The 17,088-nt window shown below is 41.7% G+C and overlaps 1 protein-coding gene across 1 annotated transcript in view; it reads right to left on the minus strand.

Moving 5' to 3' along the window:
- Positions 1-1,040: 1,040 nt before the first annotated feature.
- The window catches only part of LOC121278230 (regulating synaptic membrane exocytosis protein 1-like), a 332,771-nt gene continuing 316,723 nt past the window's right edge, over positions 1,041-17,088 (minus strand). The window contains exons 5-7 of the mRNA XM_041188450.1: positions 13,691-13,792; positions 6,031-6,170; positions 1,041-1,259 (exon numbers count right to left, since the gene is read on the minus strand). Coding sequence (XP_041044384.1) covers positions 1,041-1,259; positions 6,031-6,170; positions 13,691-13,792 — 461 coding nt within the window. The remainder of the gene's footprint in view (positions 1,260-6,030; positions 6,171-13,690; positions 13,793-17,088) is intronic.

The raw sequence follows: 17,088 nt of genomic DNA on the forward strand, positions 1-17,088 counted from the left end.
CATATCCATTATTGATCAACACTTTGAGAAGTCAAATATACAATTTTATACAGAAGTTATCTCAACTGTTTGTAATTATAGGAAGAGAATTGCATTACAAGGAACATCTTAATGCCACAATCTCTGCAGTATGTCAAGACTGAAGCTGCTTTTAACAGTCCCCAGCTGTTTCAATTGCAGTTTCAAAACTTTATTTTCATGCAAAACATCAGAAAACATAAAAAATATTAATTCATAATGCAAACATGTGCCTGTTTTACAAAGAGAAAAACAATGGCAATTATGTGGCAAATGGCAAACAACAATTTGAAAATCTTTGCTTAGAAATATAATGGGTGCTGCTCAAATTTGACATTTTTTGAGTTTTTTTCTGTAGTTAACTCACAACAAATTTGATGCTATTAAATTGAGAGTCAGTGATATCCAGACACTGGCATTTTCCACACTTTCTGCACAAGTCTGTAGCTGTTGACACCTTTTGTGAGACTCACAGAGTAATGCAGCACCCTTTAATAAAAGAACAACAGGGAGGGTGTCTGCCAGCATCGGGGTGGGGGAACAGTTGCAGAAGTTTAACTCGGTTTCAGTACAACAGACAGCAGTGGACAAAGTGTGTGCAGAGAAAATGTAACACCGTAAGGTAACACTGTTTATAGTTTTTACAGAAACATTAATGAACAATTCAATTTTTTCTGAGTCTTATTATCTTTCCAGTTTGTTGTTATCTACTTGAAAATATTTAACTTCTTTAGGTCAGAGCACTGGTCTCATTCATTTAGCCTCTTACACAAAATCAGCGACTATTGCTGCTAGTTTCCATTCAGTATTTAATGTAGTGCGTGTTTGCCAATTCATGCCAGCATACATACATAAATACATACACACATATCTATGTACTTTTTAGGATTTATGAAGCCCTATTATTTTTTGAAACAGTACTATTGGCAAAACAAGAGTGATTGTCTGGCTCCAGCAGTGAATTGATCATATTTGTGGTCAGCTTCTGATTTTTGTCCTGTTTGTGATCTCCCAACAGTTCACTATGACCGAACACAGGGAGGTCCAGTCGAACTCTCAAGAGATGTTTGGGAAGCTCTGCGAGTAAGTGGAGTCAAGGTGGGGTCCACCAATGAAGACGTTGGAAACAGTTTGTACCAGCCAATCACCATGCTGGATAGATCAAGCTCTTCCAACAGGATCTGTGCCACTCCCATAAAACATTTGTGGTCCATTCGGCCATAATCTCCCCAGACTATCACCTGTAAAAGAATGAAGAAAGTGAGAAGATTCTGTGCAGTGGACATACTTGAATAACTTTCCAGTAATCATATATTCACAGACCTATATTTTTGCTGTTGTGCATAAAGCCTGCCATCATTATAAATAAGCCAGAAACAGCTTCAAATACTCCAATGACTAGCTTAGTAAGGATGTAATTTAAATAGTTTAATTTACTGCTTGCATTATTCAAGTAACAACCACAGCTGCAAATGAAGGGACATTGGGGACTTGAGGCAAAGAGTGACCCGGAAGCATTTTTTAAAGAATGCCAAAATAATTCCCACCGGCACACCCAGGTCCATTCCTCCATTACCCCCTACACCTCAACCTCCTCCCACGGCACTTTCTTATGCAACTGCAGAAGGTGCAACATCTGCCCCTCCTCACTGTCCAAGAGCCCAGACGCTCTTTTTAAGTGAACCAGCAGACTGGGTGACCGCTTTGCAGTCTGTCTTGCAGCATGGCCCAGACCTCTCTGTCGCTTGCCATTTCAACACACATGTTGCCCACATGTCTGTCCTTGGCCTGCTGCAATGTTCCAGTGAAGCTCAACACAAACTGGAGGAACAGCATCTCAACTTCCAACTAGGCACTGTACAATCTTCCAGACTTAATATCAATTTCAACAATTTTAGATCATGAACTCTCTCCTCCATCCCCACCCCCTTTCCAATCCCCTCTCCTTTTTCCAATAATTTATAATTTTTTTACAACTATATTTTTTCTTTTCTATCCTAATTTTAAATTTATTTTGATCTATTGTTTTAGCCCATTTCGATCCCTTCCCCCACCCCACCCGCACTAGGGCCATCTGCCACTTGCTTGCTTCCCTTAATGTCTCCATTAACACATCCTTTAGATAATATCACCACCGTCAACACCCCTTTGTCCTTTTGTCTATGAAGTCTTTGGCAGTCTCTTCTTGGCCTCCACCTCTCACTGGCTCCCTGCCGAGCTCTCCCGTCCCACCCCCTTCTACCAGCTTATATTTCATCTCATTTCTGATGTCTTAGTTCTGATGAAGGGTCATACGGACTCGAAACATCAACAGTATCCCTCTCCGCAGATGCAGTCAGACCTGATGAGTTTTTCTAGGTGTTTTTGTTTTTGTTCAAGATTTCTAGCATCTGCAGTATTTTGCTTGAATCTTAATGCAAAAAAGATACTGGATGGGTATGATTATGTAAGTTTTTATATGTTACAAGTGTTGTATTAATGCAAGTTATCATTATTGCTTTTGTTATGTTCTATTTTTATTTCAACTTCTCATACTGCACAATATAAACCAGCAATATAATCCAGAACATTTCAATTATGGCTTCAGTTTGTACAATATGTGCCTGTGGATCTTCTGTGATTCAAGGCTCACTTGAACAGAATATGGCACTTCAGTGAGGGAATGCTGCAATAATGCAGGTGATATTAAAACTGTTCAGGTGCCACCAAAAAACAAAACAGGTTGCCTATCTAATTTTTTGTTGAACATGGCTGTGTACAGGTTATCTGCCATGTTTACACATGAAACAACAGTTTATAAGTAGTAATTTTTTTGTGAAGTAATTTGGCTAGCCGCCACAACATGATTCCATATAATTGCAATACTGTAGTTTCTCTAAGATCTCTAATATACTCCATACAAAAAATGATAGAGGTGCACTTAAGTAGTATGCAGTCGTCAGTTTAATCTTGCTGGGGAGTTTATACTTAGTTCTGCATCTAGTTTGCTAATGCAGTCAGGAATGGTGATGGAATTGCTAAAATAAAAGCAAAATACTGTGGATGCTGGAATTCTGAAATAAAAATAGAAAATGCTGGAAAAGCAGGTCTGACAGCAATTGCGGAGAAAGAGCAGAGTTAATGAGCTCTGAAGAAGTCATATGGACTCGATATGTTAACTCTATTTCTCTCTCCGCAGATGCTGCCAGACCTGCTGAGTTTTTCCAGTATTTTCTCTTTTTATTACTGCTGAAATGCTGATTTGTCAATGTTGTGAAGCATATACAGTGAAATCTGAAGAACTGAATGATTTCACTAAATCCTACTCTCTATTAACAAGATACTGAAACATAGAAATTAGGAGCAGCTGTAGGCCATTCGGCCCTTCGAGCTGCACCGCCATTCACTATGATCATGGCTGATCATCCAACTCAATAGCCTGCTCCCACTTTCTCCCCATATCCCTTGATCCCCTTTGCCCCAAGAGCTATATCTAACTCCTTCTTGAAAACATAAAATGTTTTGGTCTCAATTACTTTCTGTGATAGGGAATTCCACAGGCTCACCACAGCCTGGGTGAAGAAATTTCTCCTCATCTCAGACCTAAATGATCTACCCCGTATCCTCAGACTGGGAATCCCACACCGTTGGAAACATCCTTCCTGCATCTACCCTGCCTAGTTCTGTTAGAATATACAGGTTTCTATGAGATCCCCCCTCATTCTTCAGAACCCCAGCGAATATAATCCTAACCGACTCAATCTCTCCGGCCACTCCAGGAATCAGTCGGGTAAACCTTCGCTGTGCTCCCTCTATAGCAAGAACATCCTTCCTCAGATTAGGAGACCAATACTGCACACCAGTTGGTCTCACCAAGGCCCTGTATAATTGGAGCAAGTTCCTGTACTCAAATCATTTGGCTATGAAGGCCAACATGCCATTTGCTTTTTTTACTGCCTGCTGCACCTGCATGCTTATCTTCAGTGACTGGTGTATGAGGATACCCAGGTCTGGTTGCACATTCCCCTCCCTCAATTTATAGCCATTCACATAATAATCTGCCTTCCTGTTCCTCCTGCTAACAAAGTGGATAACCTCACATTTATCCACATTATACTGCATCTGCCAGTTGGTCTCACCAAGGCCCTGTATAATTGAAGCAAGGCATCCCTGTTCCTGTACTCAAATCATCTGGCTATGAAGGCCAACATGCCATTTACGTTTTTTACTGCCTGCTGCACCTGCATGCTTATCTTCAGTGATTGGTGTATGAGGACACCCAGGTCTGGTTGCACATTCCCCTCCCTCAATTTATAGCCATTCAGATTATCATCTGCCTTCCTGTTCTTCCTGCTACCAAAGTGGATAACCTCACATTTATCCACATTATACTGCATCTGCCATGCATTTGTCCATTCACTCAGCTTGTCCAAATCACACTGAAGCATCTCTGTATCCCTCTCACAGCTCACCCTCCCACCCAGCTTTGTGTCATCTGCAAATTTGGAGATATTACATTTGGTTCCCTCATCTAAATCATATTGTGAATAGCTGGGATCCCAGCACCCTGTGGTACCCCACTAGTCACTGCCTGCCATTTGGAAAAAGACCAGTTTATTCCTACTCTTTGTTTTCCATCTGCCAACCAGTTTTCTATCCATCTCAATACACTATCCACAATCCCATGCACTTTAATTTTACACGCTCATCTCTTATGTGGGACTTTGTCGAAAGCCTTCTGAAAGTCCAAATAAACCACATCCACTCATCAACTCTACTGAAATGAATCTGCCATGTCATCTCACGTCGAGTCGAACACTAATGTTTGTCGCTGCTAATTCAGCTACAAAGTATCAGAAAACATAGGGCACAGAGACAATCTCAATGGTGCCTGATTGGTGACAGCAAGTACATCCTCGAAAAATTCCAGTAGATTTGTCAAGCATGATATCCTTTTTGTAAATCCATGCTGACTCTGTCCGATTCTGCCACTGTTTTCCAAGTGCTCAGCTATTAAATTTTTTATAATGGACTCTAGAATTTTCCCCACTGCCGAGGTCAGGCTGACTGGTCTATAATTCCCTGTTTTCTCTCTACCACCCTCTTTAAATAGTGGGATTACAGTAGCTACCCTCCAATCTGTGGGAACTGTTCCAAAGTCTATAGAATCTCAGAAGATGACCACCAATGCATCCACTATTTCTAGGGCCACTTCCTTAAGTACCCTGGGATGTAGATTATCAGGCCCTGGGGATCACAATCCCTTCAATCCCATCAATTTCTCCAACACCATTTCCCTACTAATACTGATTTCTTTCAGTTCCTCCCTCTCACTAAACCCTGTGTTCCCCAACATTTCTGATGTGTTATTTGTATCCTCCTTTGTGAAGGCAGAACCAAAGTATGTATTTAGTTGGTCTGCCATTATTTTGTTCCTCATTATAAATTCCCCTGTTTCTGACTTCACCAATCTTTTTCTCTTCACATACCTATAGAAACATTTACAGTCAGTTTATATGTTCCCCACAAGTTTACTCTCGTACTCTATTTTCCCCTTCTTAATCAATCCTTTAAGTTGCTTCTGAGAGGGGTGTTTTCTAAAAAATCTACCTGGGAAATGCATCAGATTTCCTCATCAGTTGGGTTCACATATTGTCAGGAATCATCTGCATGTCCATCCCTAAGTGTGCTTTAAGATTAGAAATCCAGTGATGACATAATGTGGATATTTTAACAATATAATAAGCAACTGGGGAGAAAAGGTCCAGCTTAGGATTACAAAATTGGAGGCACCAAAGGCTGATCCAGTTACCTACTGTGGCTTTAGGGAAATCATTTCAAATAAACATAACACTGTGTGGTAATAGACTAAAGGAGTCTGTAATGGAGAGTGTGTAATAGAGATAAAGGATTGTGTAATAGAGATAAAGGGCTATGTAATAGAGATAAATGAGTGTGTGTGATAGAGATAAAGGGGTGTGTGATAGAGATGAAGGGGTGGCCACCACCAAAGTATGCAAACAATATACTGACCTGTAAAACTTTACCCTGTGGGCTTTCTTCAAACAGTAATGACTGTTGATAGAGTGGATCAAGTGTTTTCCGTGCAATTTTTGTCTTCTTTTTGGCTATGCACACACCATTTTCCAACAAATACACTTTGACGTAAGGAGCTGTAAAAGGATGAAATATGTAAAAAAAAAAATGACCCATTTAAAAACCAAAGTTCTCCTTTTTTGGGAGTATTTATTTTGCACTGCATCAAAGATGACATGATCCTGTTATGTCCAGGTGAGAAGGGATGAACTAACACCCTCAGTTTAAGTTTCTTTTTCATGAGGATATACCTTTTCCAAATGTTATGATCCTTGGCCAGATCCTGGGTTGTGGGGATGATCAAGTTTGGAACCAATAACGTCTTGTTTAAAGTAGATAAAGTTTAAGATGCTTATTAAATGAATAAAGTGACAAGATTCAAAAGGTTTTGAACAAATAAAAATAAACTTTACTATAAAAGTTCAAAAAGATAAAACAATTTGCTATATCTATCTTAGGCTCAAATGTTCAGGGTACGTATGAACAAACAGGCAAACCAGACTACACAATAATGCCAAAGACGACCAAACTCGATTCCATGGATTTCTCAACAACCCAGCCAGGCATTTGTCACATTGTGAGGCAACCAATCTCATTGAAACTTCATCTTTACCACAAGGGTTTTCAATCTTCATCTGTGAAGATCTCACCTTGGAATACTCTCCAAAAATCACTCCAGCTGAGATAGCTTCAATGATGGTCCATCTCACAACCTCACCTTTGGAGATTACATTCCCTTGGATTTCCGAGTACGCTCAAGAATCAACTTACAAGAACAGCTTCAGATCCTTGACCACGCCAAGCAGAACACCACTGCTCCAAAGGGATGTCACTGTCTCATCGGCCCACAGCACAGACTCATCAACCTTTGTGGATCTTCTAGGCTTCTCTTGAGCTCACTTCAATTAAAGTCTGCTCCCCATACCTATTTCGTTAATTTGCAGCCAGTTTCTTTGTTCTTTTCTTATAACTTAACTGGGACTTGTTTTTGTCCCTTTTCTCTTTTGTCCCTCACCTCTGAGCCATTTTCCGGCTGACTAAAAACGGACTCCCTCAGAATTACCCTCAACCTGATCTGGTGACTTATCACAACATTCCAAGAGGGTCCCACTCTAGTTACTAGAGTGTTACTTAAATGTAACAAGATGTGTAACATCCTCTGCCTTAAATGTTTCAATCTCCACAGCTTACATAGCACACAAATGAATGGATTTCATAATACAAATTAGAATGCATTTAGCTATTTATGCAGTGAGCAATAAGAAGCCAATCAAACAATTACCTGAGGCAAATAACAAATTTATTAATCACTAAACCCAAGAAAAAAATGATAAAATGTGACATGAAGCATTCAGCCTTCATCATCATATGGGCATACACACACTACACATGCACACCACACACGCATACACAGGTATCAAAAATAAGGGAAGTTAGAATCTAATAAAAAAGTTAAAAGGATAGCTAGTTTGAGTGTCCTTGAGGCATAAATTCTTAAATGTTGCAGCTGATTTGGATTGGCTGCTTTCTTGGGTGCAGGCAGATGTAAAAGATGTTGCTATTATTACAAGATCTCAGTTCGCTGGTAGATTTCTAGTAATATTGACTTCTGAACTGAGTAATACATTTGTTCCAAAAGAGAGAGGGGGAGAGATCCCAACTTTCAGCCTGTTGCCTCAGCTGCAAACTTTCTTGCAATGTCTCTCTGCAGTGTCTGCAGCCTGGCCTGAAATACTTCACCCATTGTGCATTTCCAAGGGGTTTTGGGTGGGTCTGTCTGTGGCAGCCATTGTTTCAATTTCAGCGCTTTGCATTTTAATGGATTTCCTCAAAAAGTGACAGGTTTCGATGGGTTTCTGAATTATGGGAAATCTTTCTCACTTTACACTCTCCTTAGGGTGATTCGTTTGTTTTCATCTTCACCTAGGAATTGCCTTGCATTTTTAAGTAGTTTGTTCTGGGTCATTTGAAATTGGAAAATTTCCAATCAGTTGAAAAATCATATTTTCAATTTTATTTTATTAATTCATGGGATGTGGGCTTCACTGGCTGGGCCAGCATTTATTGCCCATCCCTAATTACCCTTGCTCAGGGAACCATTTAAGAGTCAACCACATTGCTGTGGGTCTGGTGTCCCATGAAGGCCAGACCACATGTAGGACGACAGATCTCCTTCCTTAAAGGACATTAGTGAACTAGATGGGTTGTTAGACAATTGGCAATGGTTTTATGGTCATCATCACACTTTGAATTCCAGATTATTAAAAAAATTCAAATTCTACCATCTGCTGTGGTGAGATTTGAATGCAGGTACCCCAGAACCCTGGGTCTCTGGACAGTCAGTGACAATACCACTATGCCACCACCTTGCCCCTTAAAATAAAGGGGCAATGCCTCCTGTTCCAAAGAGTACAGTACCTAAATGGCAATCTTTTAGAGCAAATTTGCTTGTTCTAGACCCCACCTCATTTTTGTTCTATTGATTTGAAAGATCAAGTGGGAGAGACACTCTGCCACCTGGGCAATGGAACTGGAAATAAGCCGAGAATCTATTAGTGCAATGCTGTGAGCAACAATGAGCAATACTGTTCAATTTTCTTTCCATTCCCAGCTTGAGTGCACTGTGAGGAAGAACGTCACTTCCACTTCCACATCAATCAGACACAGACCATAAACTTCCAATGGCAGGTGTGACCCTGCCTCTAAAGCTCCTCAATGTATAATGGACTCCCATTTTCAAGTCTAAAAATTGCAGTTTTAAAGCTTTATAATTCAAAATCAGCACTTCTCACAATGATCAGGACCATTAATGAAGTGTGATCGAAATTTAAGCTGTTGACCATTGCTCCAATGTTTGTGAATACAAAGATCCTGGATTTTAATAAGGATTCCACTGACGTTTATCTTATTTCTTCATTCATGGGATATGGGTGTTGCCTTCAAGAAGGTGGTGGTGAGTCATCATTGTGAATTTCTGCAGTCTGTGTGATGAACTTATATGCCATACTTGATACTTTAACATCAAGGACGGTTACTCTCACCTCACCCCTGGAGTTCAGCTCTTTTATTTATATTTGGACCAAGGCTTTAATAAGATATGGAACCCAAGTGGTTCTGGTAAAACCCAAACTGAGCATCAGTGAGCAGGTTATTGCTGAATAAGTGCCATTTGACAGCACTGTTAATGATCCCTTCCATCGATGACGGAGAGTAGACTGATGGGGCAGTAATTGGCTGGGTTAGATCTGTACTGCTTTTTGTGGACAGGACATACCTGGACATTTTCCACATTGTCAGGTAGATATAAGTGCTGCAGATGTACTGGAAAAGCTTGGCTATATTATATTAGGATAGGCTTGCAAAACAATATATGAAAGGTACAACATGACCTTGTGAGGACAGCTGATCTTTGGAGGAGAAATCATCTTATTTTATAGATTAAATTTAAAGTCAGTGATGATTGAGCATACTGTGATAACCCAAACAGCTGGAATTGTGTTGTGCCAAGAGTTAATACCTTGCCTTAATGGTTTTTTACCTCACTGAAGGGTGCTGAGAATGTCTCACTGAGTTTTCCTCACTGTCGGATGTGGCCATTGGTCCCGTGTTTCAACACAGTAGCAGGACTGAGATTGGTAATTTGGTGAGTAGTAAGCACCATATCTGAATGTGTTCCCCTTGCTGAGCTTCTTTGGCATCATCCGGTTTCCTCCACCTGCCTGCACACTCACTTAAGCTCATGCACAAGACCCTATTCCTGCTAAAGCTCTGACTACCCAATTTGAAAAAGATTGACTTAATTGCTTTGAGCAACGACAGAATAACATTGCTTTACAGCCAATGAATACTTTAAAAGTATAGTTGCTTAAACATAAACAAAACATTACAGAACAGAAGACCACCTGTGACCAGCCCCTCTTCACAGAATCACACAGTGCAGAAGAGGCCCTTCGGCTCATTGAGTCTGCACCGACACATGAGAAACACCTGACCTACCTACCTAATCCCATTTACCAGCACTTGGTCCATAGCCTTGGGTGTTATGATGTGCCAAGTGCTCAGCCAGGTACTTTTTAAAGGATATGAGGCAACCCACCTCCACCACCCTCCCAGGCAGTGCATTCCAGTCCATCTGTGGAAAAAGGTGTTTCCTCACATCCCCCTAAACCTCCTGTCCCTCACCGTGAACTTGTGACCCCTTGTGACTGACCCTTCAACTAAGAGGAACAGCTGTTTCCTATCCATGCCCCTTAAAATCTTGTGCACCTCGATCAGGTCGCTCCTCAGTCTTCTCTGCTCCAACGAAAACATCCAAGTCTATCCAACCTTTCTTTGTAACTTAAATGTTTCATCCCAGGCAACATCCTGGTGAATCTCCTCTGCACTTCCCTCCAGTGCAATCACATCCTTCCTATAATGTGGTGACCAGAACTGCACACAATACTCCAACTGTGACCTCACCAAGGTTCTATACAACTCCAACATGACCTCTCTACTTTTGTAATCTATGCCTCGATTGATAAAGGCAAGTGTCCCATATGACTTTTTCACCACCCCACTAACATGCCCCTCTTTCTTCAGAGATCTAGGGACACACGCATGCCAAGGTCCCTTTGTTCCTCAGAACTTCCTAGTGTCATGTCGTTCATTGAATACTTCCTTGTCAAATTACTCCTTCCAAAGTACATCACCTCACACTTTTCAGGGTTAAATTCCATCTGCCACTTATCTGCCCATTTGACCATCCATCTATATCTTCCTGCAGCCCAAAACACTCAACCTCACTGTTAACCACCTGGCCATTCTTTGTGTCATCCGCAAACTTACTAATCCTACCCACCACATAGTCACCTATGTTGTCGATATAAATGATGAATAATAGGGGACAGAACACAGATCCCTGTGGGACACCACTAGACACTGGCTTCCAGTACTAAAGCAGCCTTCTGTCATCACCCTCTGTCTCCTACAACTAAGCCAATTTTGAATTGACCTTATCAAATTACCCTGTATCCCATGTGCCTTCTTTATAAGTCTCACATTTGGGACCTTGTCAAAGGCTTTGATGAAATCCATATAAACTACATGAATTGCTTTACCCTCATCTACACACCTGGTCACCTCCTCAAAAAATTCAATCACCTGCCTCTGACAAAGCCATGCTCACTATCCCTGATCAAACCTCGCCTTTCCAAGTGGAGATAGATTCTCTCCTTCAGAATTTTCTCCAATAGTTTCTCTACCACTGACGTGCGACTCACTGGCCTGTCGTTCCCTGTCTTACCTCTACAACACTTCTTAAATAGCAGAACCACATTAGCTGCTCTCCAGTCCTCTGGCACCTCCCCCGTGGCCAGAGAGGAATTAAAAATTTGGGTCAGAGTCCCTGCGAGCTCCTCTCTTGCCTCCCTCAGCAGTCTGGGACACAAAGCATCCAGGCCTAGAGATTTGTCCACTCTTAAGCCTGCCAACACCTCCAATACTTTGTCACTCCCTATATCAATTTGCTCAAGAACCTCGCAGTCTTTCTTCCCGAGTTGCATACTTTCATCCTCATTCTCTTGGGTGAAGATTGATGTGAAGTATTCATTCAGCACTCTAACAATGTCCTCTGGCTCCATCCATAGATTGCCCCCCCCGGTCCCTAATGGGCCCTACTCTTTCCCTGGATGTCCTCTTCCCATTGATATACTTATAGAATATCTTGGGATTTTCCCTACTTTTACCAGCCAGAGCTTTCTCAGGAGATCTCTTTACTCTCCGAGTTGCTTTCTTAAGCTCCACCCTGCAATTTCTGTACTCTTCTGTAGATTTCCCCACAAGTAGCTGTTCTCAGTCTACCTTGGCCAGATCCTGCCTTATTTTACTAAAATCCGCTCTCCCCCAATCCAAAGCATTTTTTGTAACTTGTCTATTTCTTTGTCCATAACAAGCTTAATTGTACCATGTTGTGTTCGCTATCACTAAACTGTTCCACCACCACCTCCTCAGCCACCTATCCCCAGAATTAGATCAGCACTGCGCCGTCCCTTGTTGAACCCCCTACATATTGACCTAAAAAGTTCTCCTGAACTTAAAAGTGGACAACATTTCAAGAAATCCACTCCATCCAAGACAGTATGTCTATCTCATTTAATGTTGGGAAAGTTGAAATCACCTATTGTTATTGTTTTTACATACCTCCACAAATTGTGCACATATTTGCTCCTCAATTTCCCACTGACTATCTGGGGGTGTTTACCTAACAAAGTGGCTGCCCCTTTTTTATTCCTAAGCTCTACCCACAAAGTTTCATTCAATGCCCCCTCCAAGATATCATCTCTCCTTACTGCAGTAACTGAATCCTTAACTAATAATGCATTGCCTCCTCCTCTTTTACCTCCTCCCCTGTCTTGCCTGAAGATTCTATATCCTGGAATGCTGAGCTGCCAATCCTGTTCCTCCCTCAACCACATCCCTGCGATTCCACGTGTCAATCCTCACCCTTAACTCATCCATTTTACCTGTAATACTCCTGGCATTAAAGTAGAGGCCATCCAGCCTTGCCTTACTCCCTTGAAACTTAATGCAACTGTGCTCCCTCTGGCTTGATTGTTTTACTGTATTATGGTGTGTCCCTATTCTGCTAACATTCTGTGTCCCCTCCCCCTACCGACTTAGTTTAAACTCCTCCCAAAAGCATTAGCAAACCCGCCCACAAGGATGTTAGTCCCGCTCTGGTTCAGATGTAGGCCAGTCAGCTTGCTGTCCCACCTTTCTCAGAAACGGTCCTAGTGATCCAGGAATCTAAAACCCTCCTTTCTGTTCCAACTCTTAAGCCACGTATTCATCTGCACTATTCTCCTATTTCTGTGCTCACTAGCATGTGGCACTGGGAGTAATCCAGAGATTACAACCCGAGAGGTCCTGCTTTTTAGTCCACTGCCTAACTCCCTGAATTCTTGGAAATGGAATACCGATTTGTGAGTGGGACCCCAGGGGACTCCTGAACTACCTACCTGTTTCTCTTGGACTGCCTGGTGGTCACCCATTCCCTCCCTTCCTCAAGTCCATTCAGCTGCGGTGTGACCACCTCTCTCAGACTCGCGAATGTTCCACAGCTGCCGTTCCAGTTCTGAAACCCGACCTTCCGGCAGCTGCAGCTGGACACACTTCCTGCACATATGCTGGTCCTGGGTAATGGAAATGTTCCTGGCTTCCCAAATAGAGCATGAGAGGACCACACCACCTCTCCTGCCATGACTTATCCCTTTAAATTAAACCTTTTAAATCAATTAGTCTAGGGCCCTTCTTTCCTGATCCTCATTACTACAGAATATACAAACTATAAACCACAAAAATATCTTAAACTATAAACGATAAACTATCCTTTAGATTTTGAGAATTTATTGTTTGAAAAATCTTTATAAAGTCATTAATTGCTAAATTTACTAGGTTTTCAGTTATCTGTCATGTGTTTTCATGAAAAATGCACCCCAGATTTCACGAAAGTAACTAACATGTGCACATTATGTGCTTCATTCCATCTGTGTCCAGCTTTCCTAAGTTTGGAGCATCCCAAAGCTCAAAGGATTAAACTGTTGTGCATCATCTTTACCTGGGAGTGATTTAGAGCCTGTTTTTTGATTGAGGCCTCGGGCTCGAATTACTTCAACTTCCAGCTGCCCTTTCCGATCTATCATCCCGATCTGAATGTCACCTGAGGAAACAAAGGAAATTTGAAGTTTTAAAAAGATATAAAATCCTTTGATGTAAGAGATCCCAGTTCTCATTCACATGTAGCAAACACTAAAATGCATTAGTTTGATGAGAAAGGCAGGAATATTGAGCTGTTTCAAGGCAGCCTGAGAGACACCAAAATTTATCTTATCTAAACTAGGAATAAACTGGTGAATCGTATCTTTCTTTTGTTTTAATGTAAGTTTTATTACTACTGGTCAAGTATGTTAAGGTTTGTTAGCATTATCCTTTGGATTGAGGAACGGGAATGACGGAAGTCACTAACAAGTTTCTTCTGACAAACCCCATATGTCGAATGACAGGATTTGAATAACCACAGCGAAAGGGGTCCTTGTTAAACAGCTTCAGGACAGGCCCTGTGCAGCCAAACTCAGCACAAACCCCACATGCACTTCTGGAAAGACACAAACAATGCTGCACATTACCAAAGAGTGTCCCCTCCACAAATTAAGTAGCTGTGGATATCACTTGGCTACAGGGATTTGCACTGATTAAATAAATAAATCCAACATTAGTAAAGTTTATTAGGATTGGGAAGGTTTATTAAGCTTAGTATTGGTATAGGTTTATTAGCAAATAGTAAGGTTTATTAGCAGTAACAGGGTTAATAACTGAAGGATTGGTATGTGGTATGGTACCTCTACATGCTATGTGGGAACTCCAGGATGCATCCTGGGTCCTGGACAACTATTTGTGCAGGAAGTGTCTTCATTGCAGCAGCTTGAACTCCAGATTTTGGAACATAAGGAGCAGCTGGTGTTACTGTGATGCATTTGTGAGGTTGACAGCTTTGTGGATAGTACATTTTTAGACCTCACAGCTTAGAAACATGCAGGAAGAGGATAACCACCAGAGTAGTCAAGTAGAAAAAGAGAGGTAGTGCAGGCATCCCTTGAGTGCATCCCATTCTCCAACCAGTATTCAGTTCTGAATATTGATGATAGTGAGGGCTCATCTGGGGAGTGCAGCCAGAGCCAAGTCCATGGCACCACATGGTGGCTCAGCTGTACAGGGGGGCACAAGGAAGTCTGGAAGAACGATAGTGATTGGTGATTCAATAGTTAGGGGAAGACATAGGCATTTCTGTGGCTGCAGACATGAACCTTGGACAGTGCGTTGCCTCCCTGGTGTCAGGATCAAGAATGTTACCATATGGCTGCAGAGCACCTGAGGGGGAAGGATGAATAACCAGCAGTCCTGGTCAACATTGGTACAGACAACATATGCAGAAAAGAGGAAATGGTCCTGCAGTCAGAATTTAGGGAGCTACGTAGAAAATTATGAAGCAGAACCTCAAAAACATTAATCCCCTGATTATTCCCAATCCTACATGCAAGTGAATATTGCAATAAAGCAGGTGAATGTGTGGTTGGAAAGATGGTGCAGGCTTTACATTCTTGGGACATTGGCACCTGCTCTGGGTGCAGGCTGGCTGGTTACACCTGAACAAAGCTAGGAATCAGGAGATAATATAAAGGAGGAATACCAAGGTGCACAGAATACTGGGAGAGACAGATAGCACGAGAATAAGGTGAGGTCAGAGTAAGGGAGAAAGTAATAAAGTCTAAGTTAGCATGACTGTGAATGCACGGAGTATAGTAAATAAGATTGGAGAGCTACAGGTGCAGATTGCCATGTGGCAATATGATGTGGTGAAAACAGAGACCTGGCTCAAAGAAAGGCAGGACTGGGTGTTAAATATTCCTGGATACAATCAGGCAAGTTAGGAAAGGAAGGAAAGAGGGAGGGGTGATAGCATTAATAAAGAAGAACATTGCAGTACTGGAGACAGGATGTCATAGAGGGGTCAAAGACAAAATCTATTTGACTAGAGCTAGGGAACAAAAAAGGTGCAACTACATTGCTTGGTGTAGCGTATAGGCCACCAACTAGCGGCATAGATGTAGAAGTACAAATTTGCAAGGAAATTACAGAGGTGCAAAAATTATGGAGTACTAAAAATGGGGGATTTAATTACCCAACCATAGATGGGATAAAGGGCAGAAAGGGGCAAATGTTTCCAGAGCGTGTACAAACAATTTTTCCAGCAGCATATTTTCAGTCTAATGTTGCAAACTCTGAAACAGCATCCAGTCTTCTGCTGAATCAGAGAATGCTGCAGGGATGTATGAAGAAAACGAAAGGCCCAGCAGCGATTAAATCAGCCTGTTGAAGACAAAGATGGGGAAGATCATCTCTGAACCTTGCAAGATGGGAATGTGGGTAGGACACTGTCTCGAACTCTATGCAATGGAGAATGTTGTCACTGAAGAAGCTCTGGGCACCATTCCAGTCTTAGAATCACAGAATTGTTACGGTGTAGAAGGAGGCCATTTGGCCCATCATCTCTGCACCAGCTCTCTGAGCAGTTTAACTTAGTACCAATCTCCTCTCTTTTCCCCATAACCCTGCACATTGTTTCTCTTTAAATAAACATCTAATGCCTTCTTGAATGCTTCAGCTGAACCTGCCTCCATCACACTTCCAGGCAGTGCATTCCAAACCCTAACTACTCGCTGTGTGGAAAAGTTTTTTCTCACCTTACATTTGCTTCTTTTGCAAAATACTTTAAAACTGTGCCCATAAATCTATTTATGAGTAGGAACAGTTTCTCCCTATCTACTCTGTCCAGAACCCTCATGATTTTGAAAACTTCTCCTCTCCAAGGAAACAGTCCCAACTTCTCCAATCTTTCCTCAGAACTGAAGTTTCTCATCCCTGGAACCATTCTTGTAAACCTCTTCTGTACTGTCTCCAATGTGTGCACATCCTTCCTATAGTGTGGCACCCAGGATTGTACACAATATTCTAGCTGAGGTCTAACGAGTGTCTTATGTAAGTTCATCATAACCTCCCTGCTCTTGTACTCTATGCTCCTATTAATGAAGCCTGGAATACAGTATGTTTTAATAACAGCTCCTTCTACCTGTCCTGCCACTTTTACTGACTTTTGTCAGAGAGACCCAGGTCTCTCTGCTCCTGCGCACCCTTTATTTTATACTAAGTCTCCATATTCTTTGTGCCAAAATGAATCACCTCACACTTCTCCTCATTGAACTTTATCTGCCACCTACAACAAAAACAGAATTACCTGGAAAAACTCAGCAGGTCTGGCAGCATCAGCGGAGAAGAAAAGAGTTGACGTTTCGAGTCCTCATGACCCTTCGACAGAACTGGCGAAGGGTCATGAGGACTCGAAACGTCAACTCTTTTCTTCTCCGCTGATGCTGCCAGACCTGCTGAGTTTTTCCAGGT

The sequence above is a fragment of the Carcharodon carcharias genome, chromosome 5 (genome assembly GCF_017639515.1).
Source record: "Carcharodon carcharias isolate sCarCar2 chromosome 5, sCarCar2.pri, whole genome shotgun sequence".
Lineage (NCBI taxonomy): Eukaryota > Metazoa > Chordata > Chondrichthyes > Lamniformes > Lamnidae > Carcharodon > Carcharodon carcharias.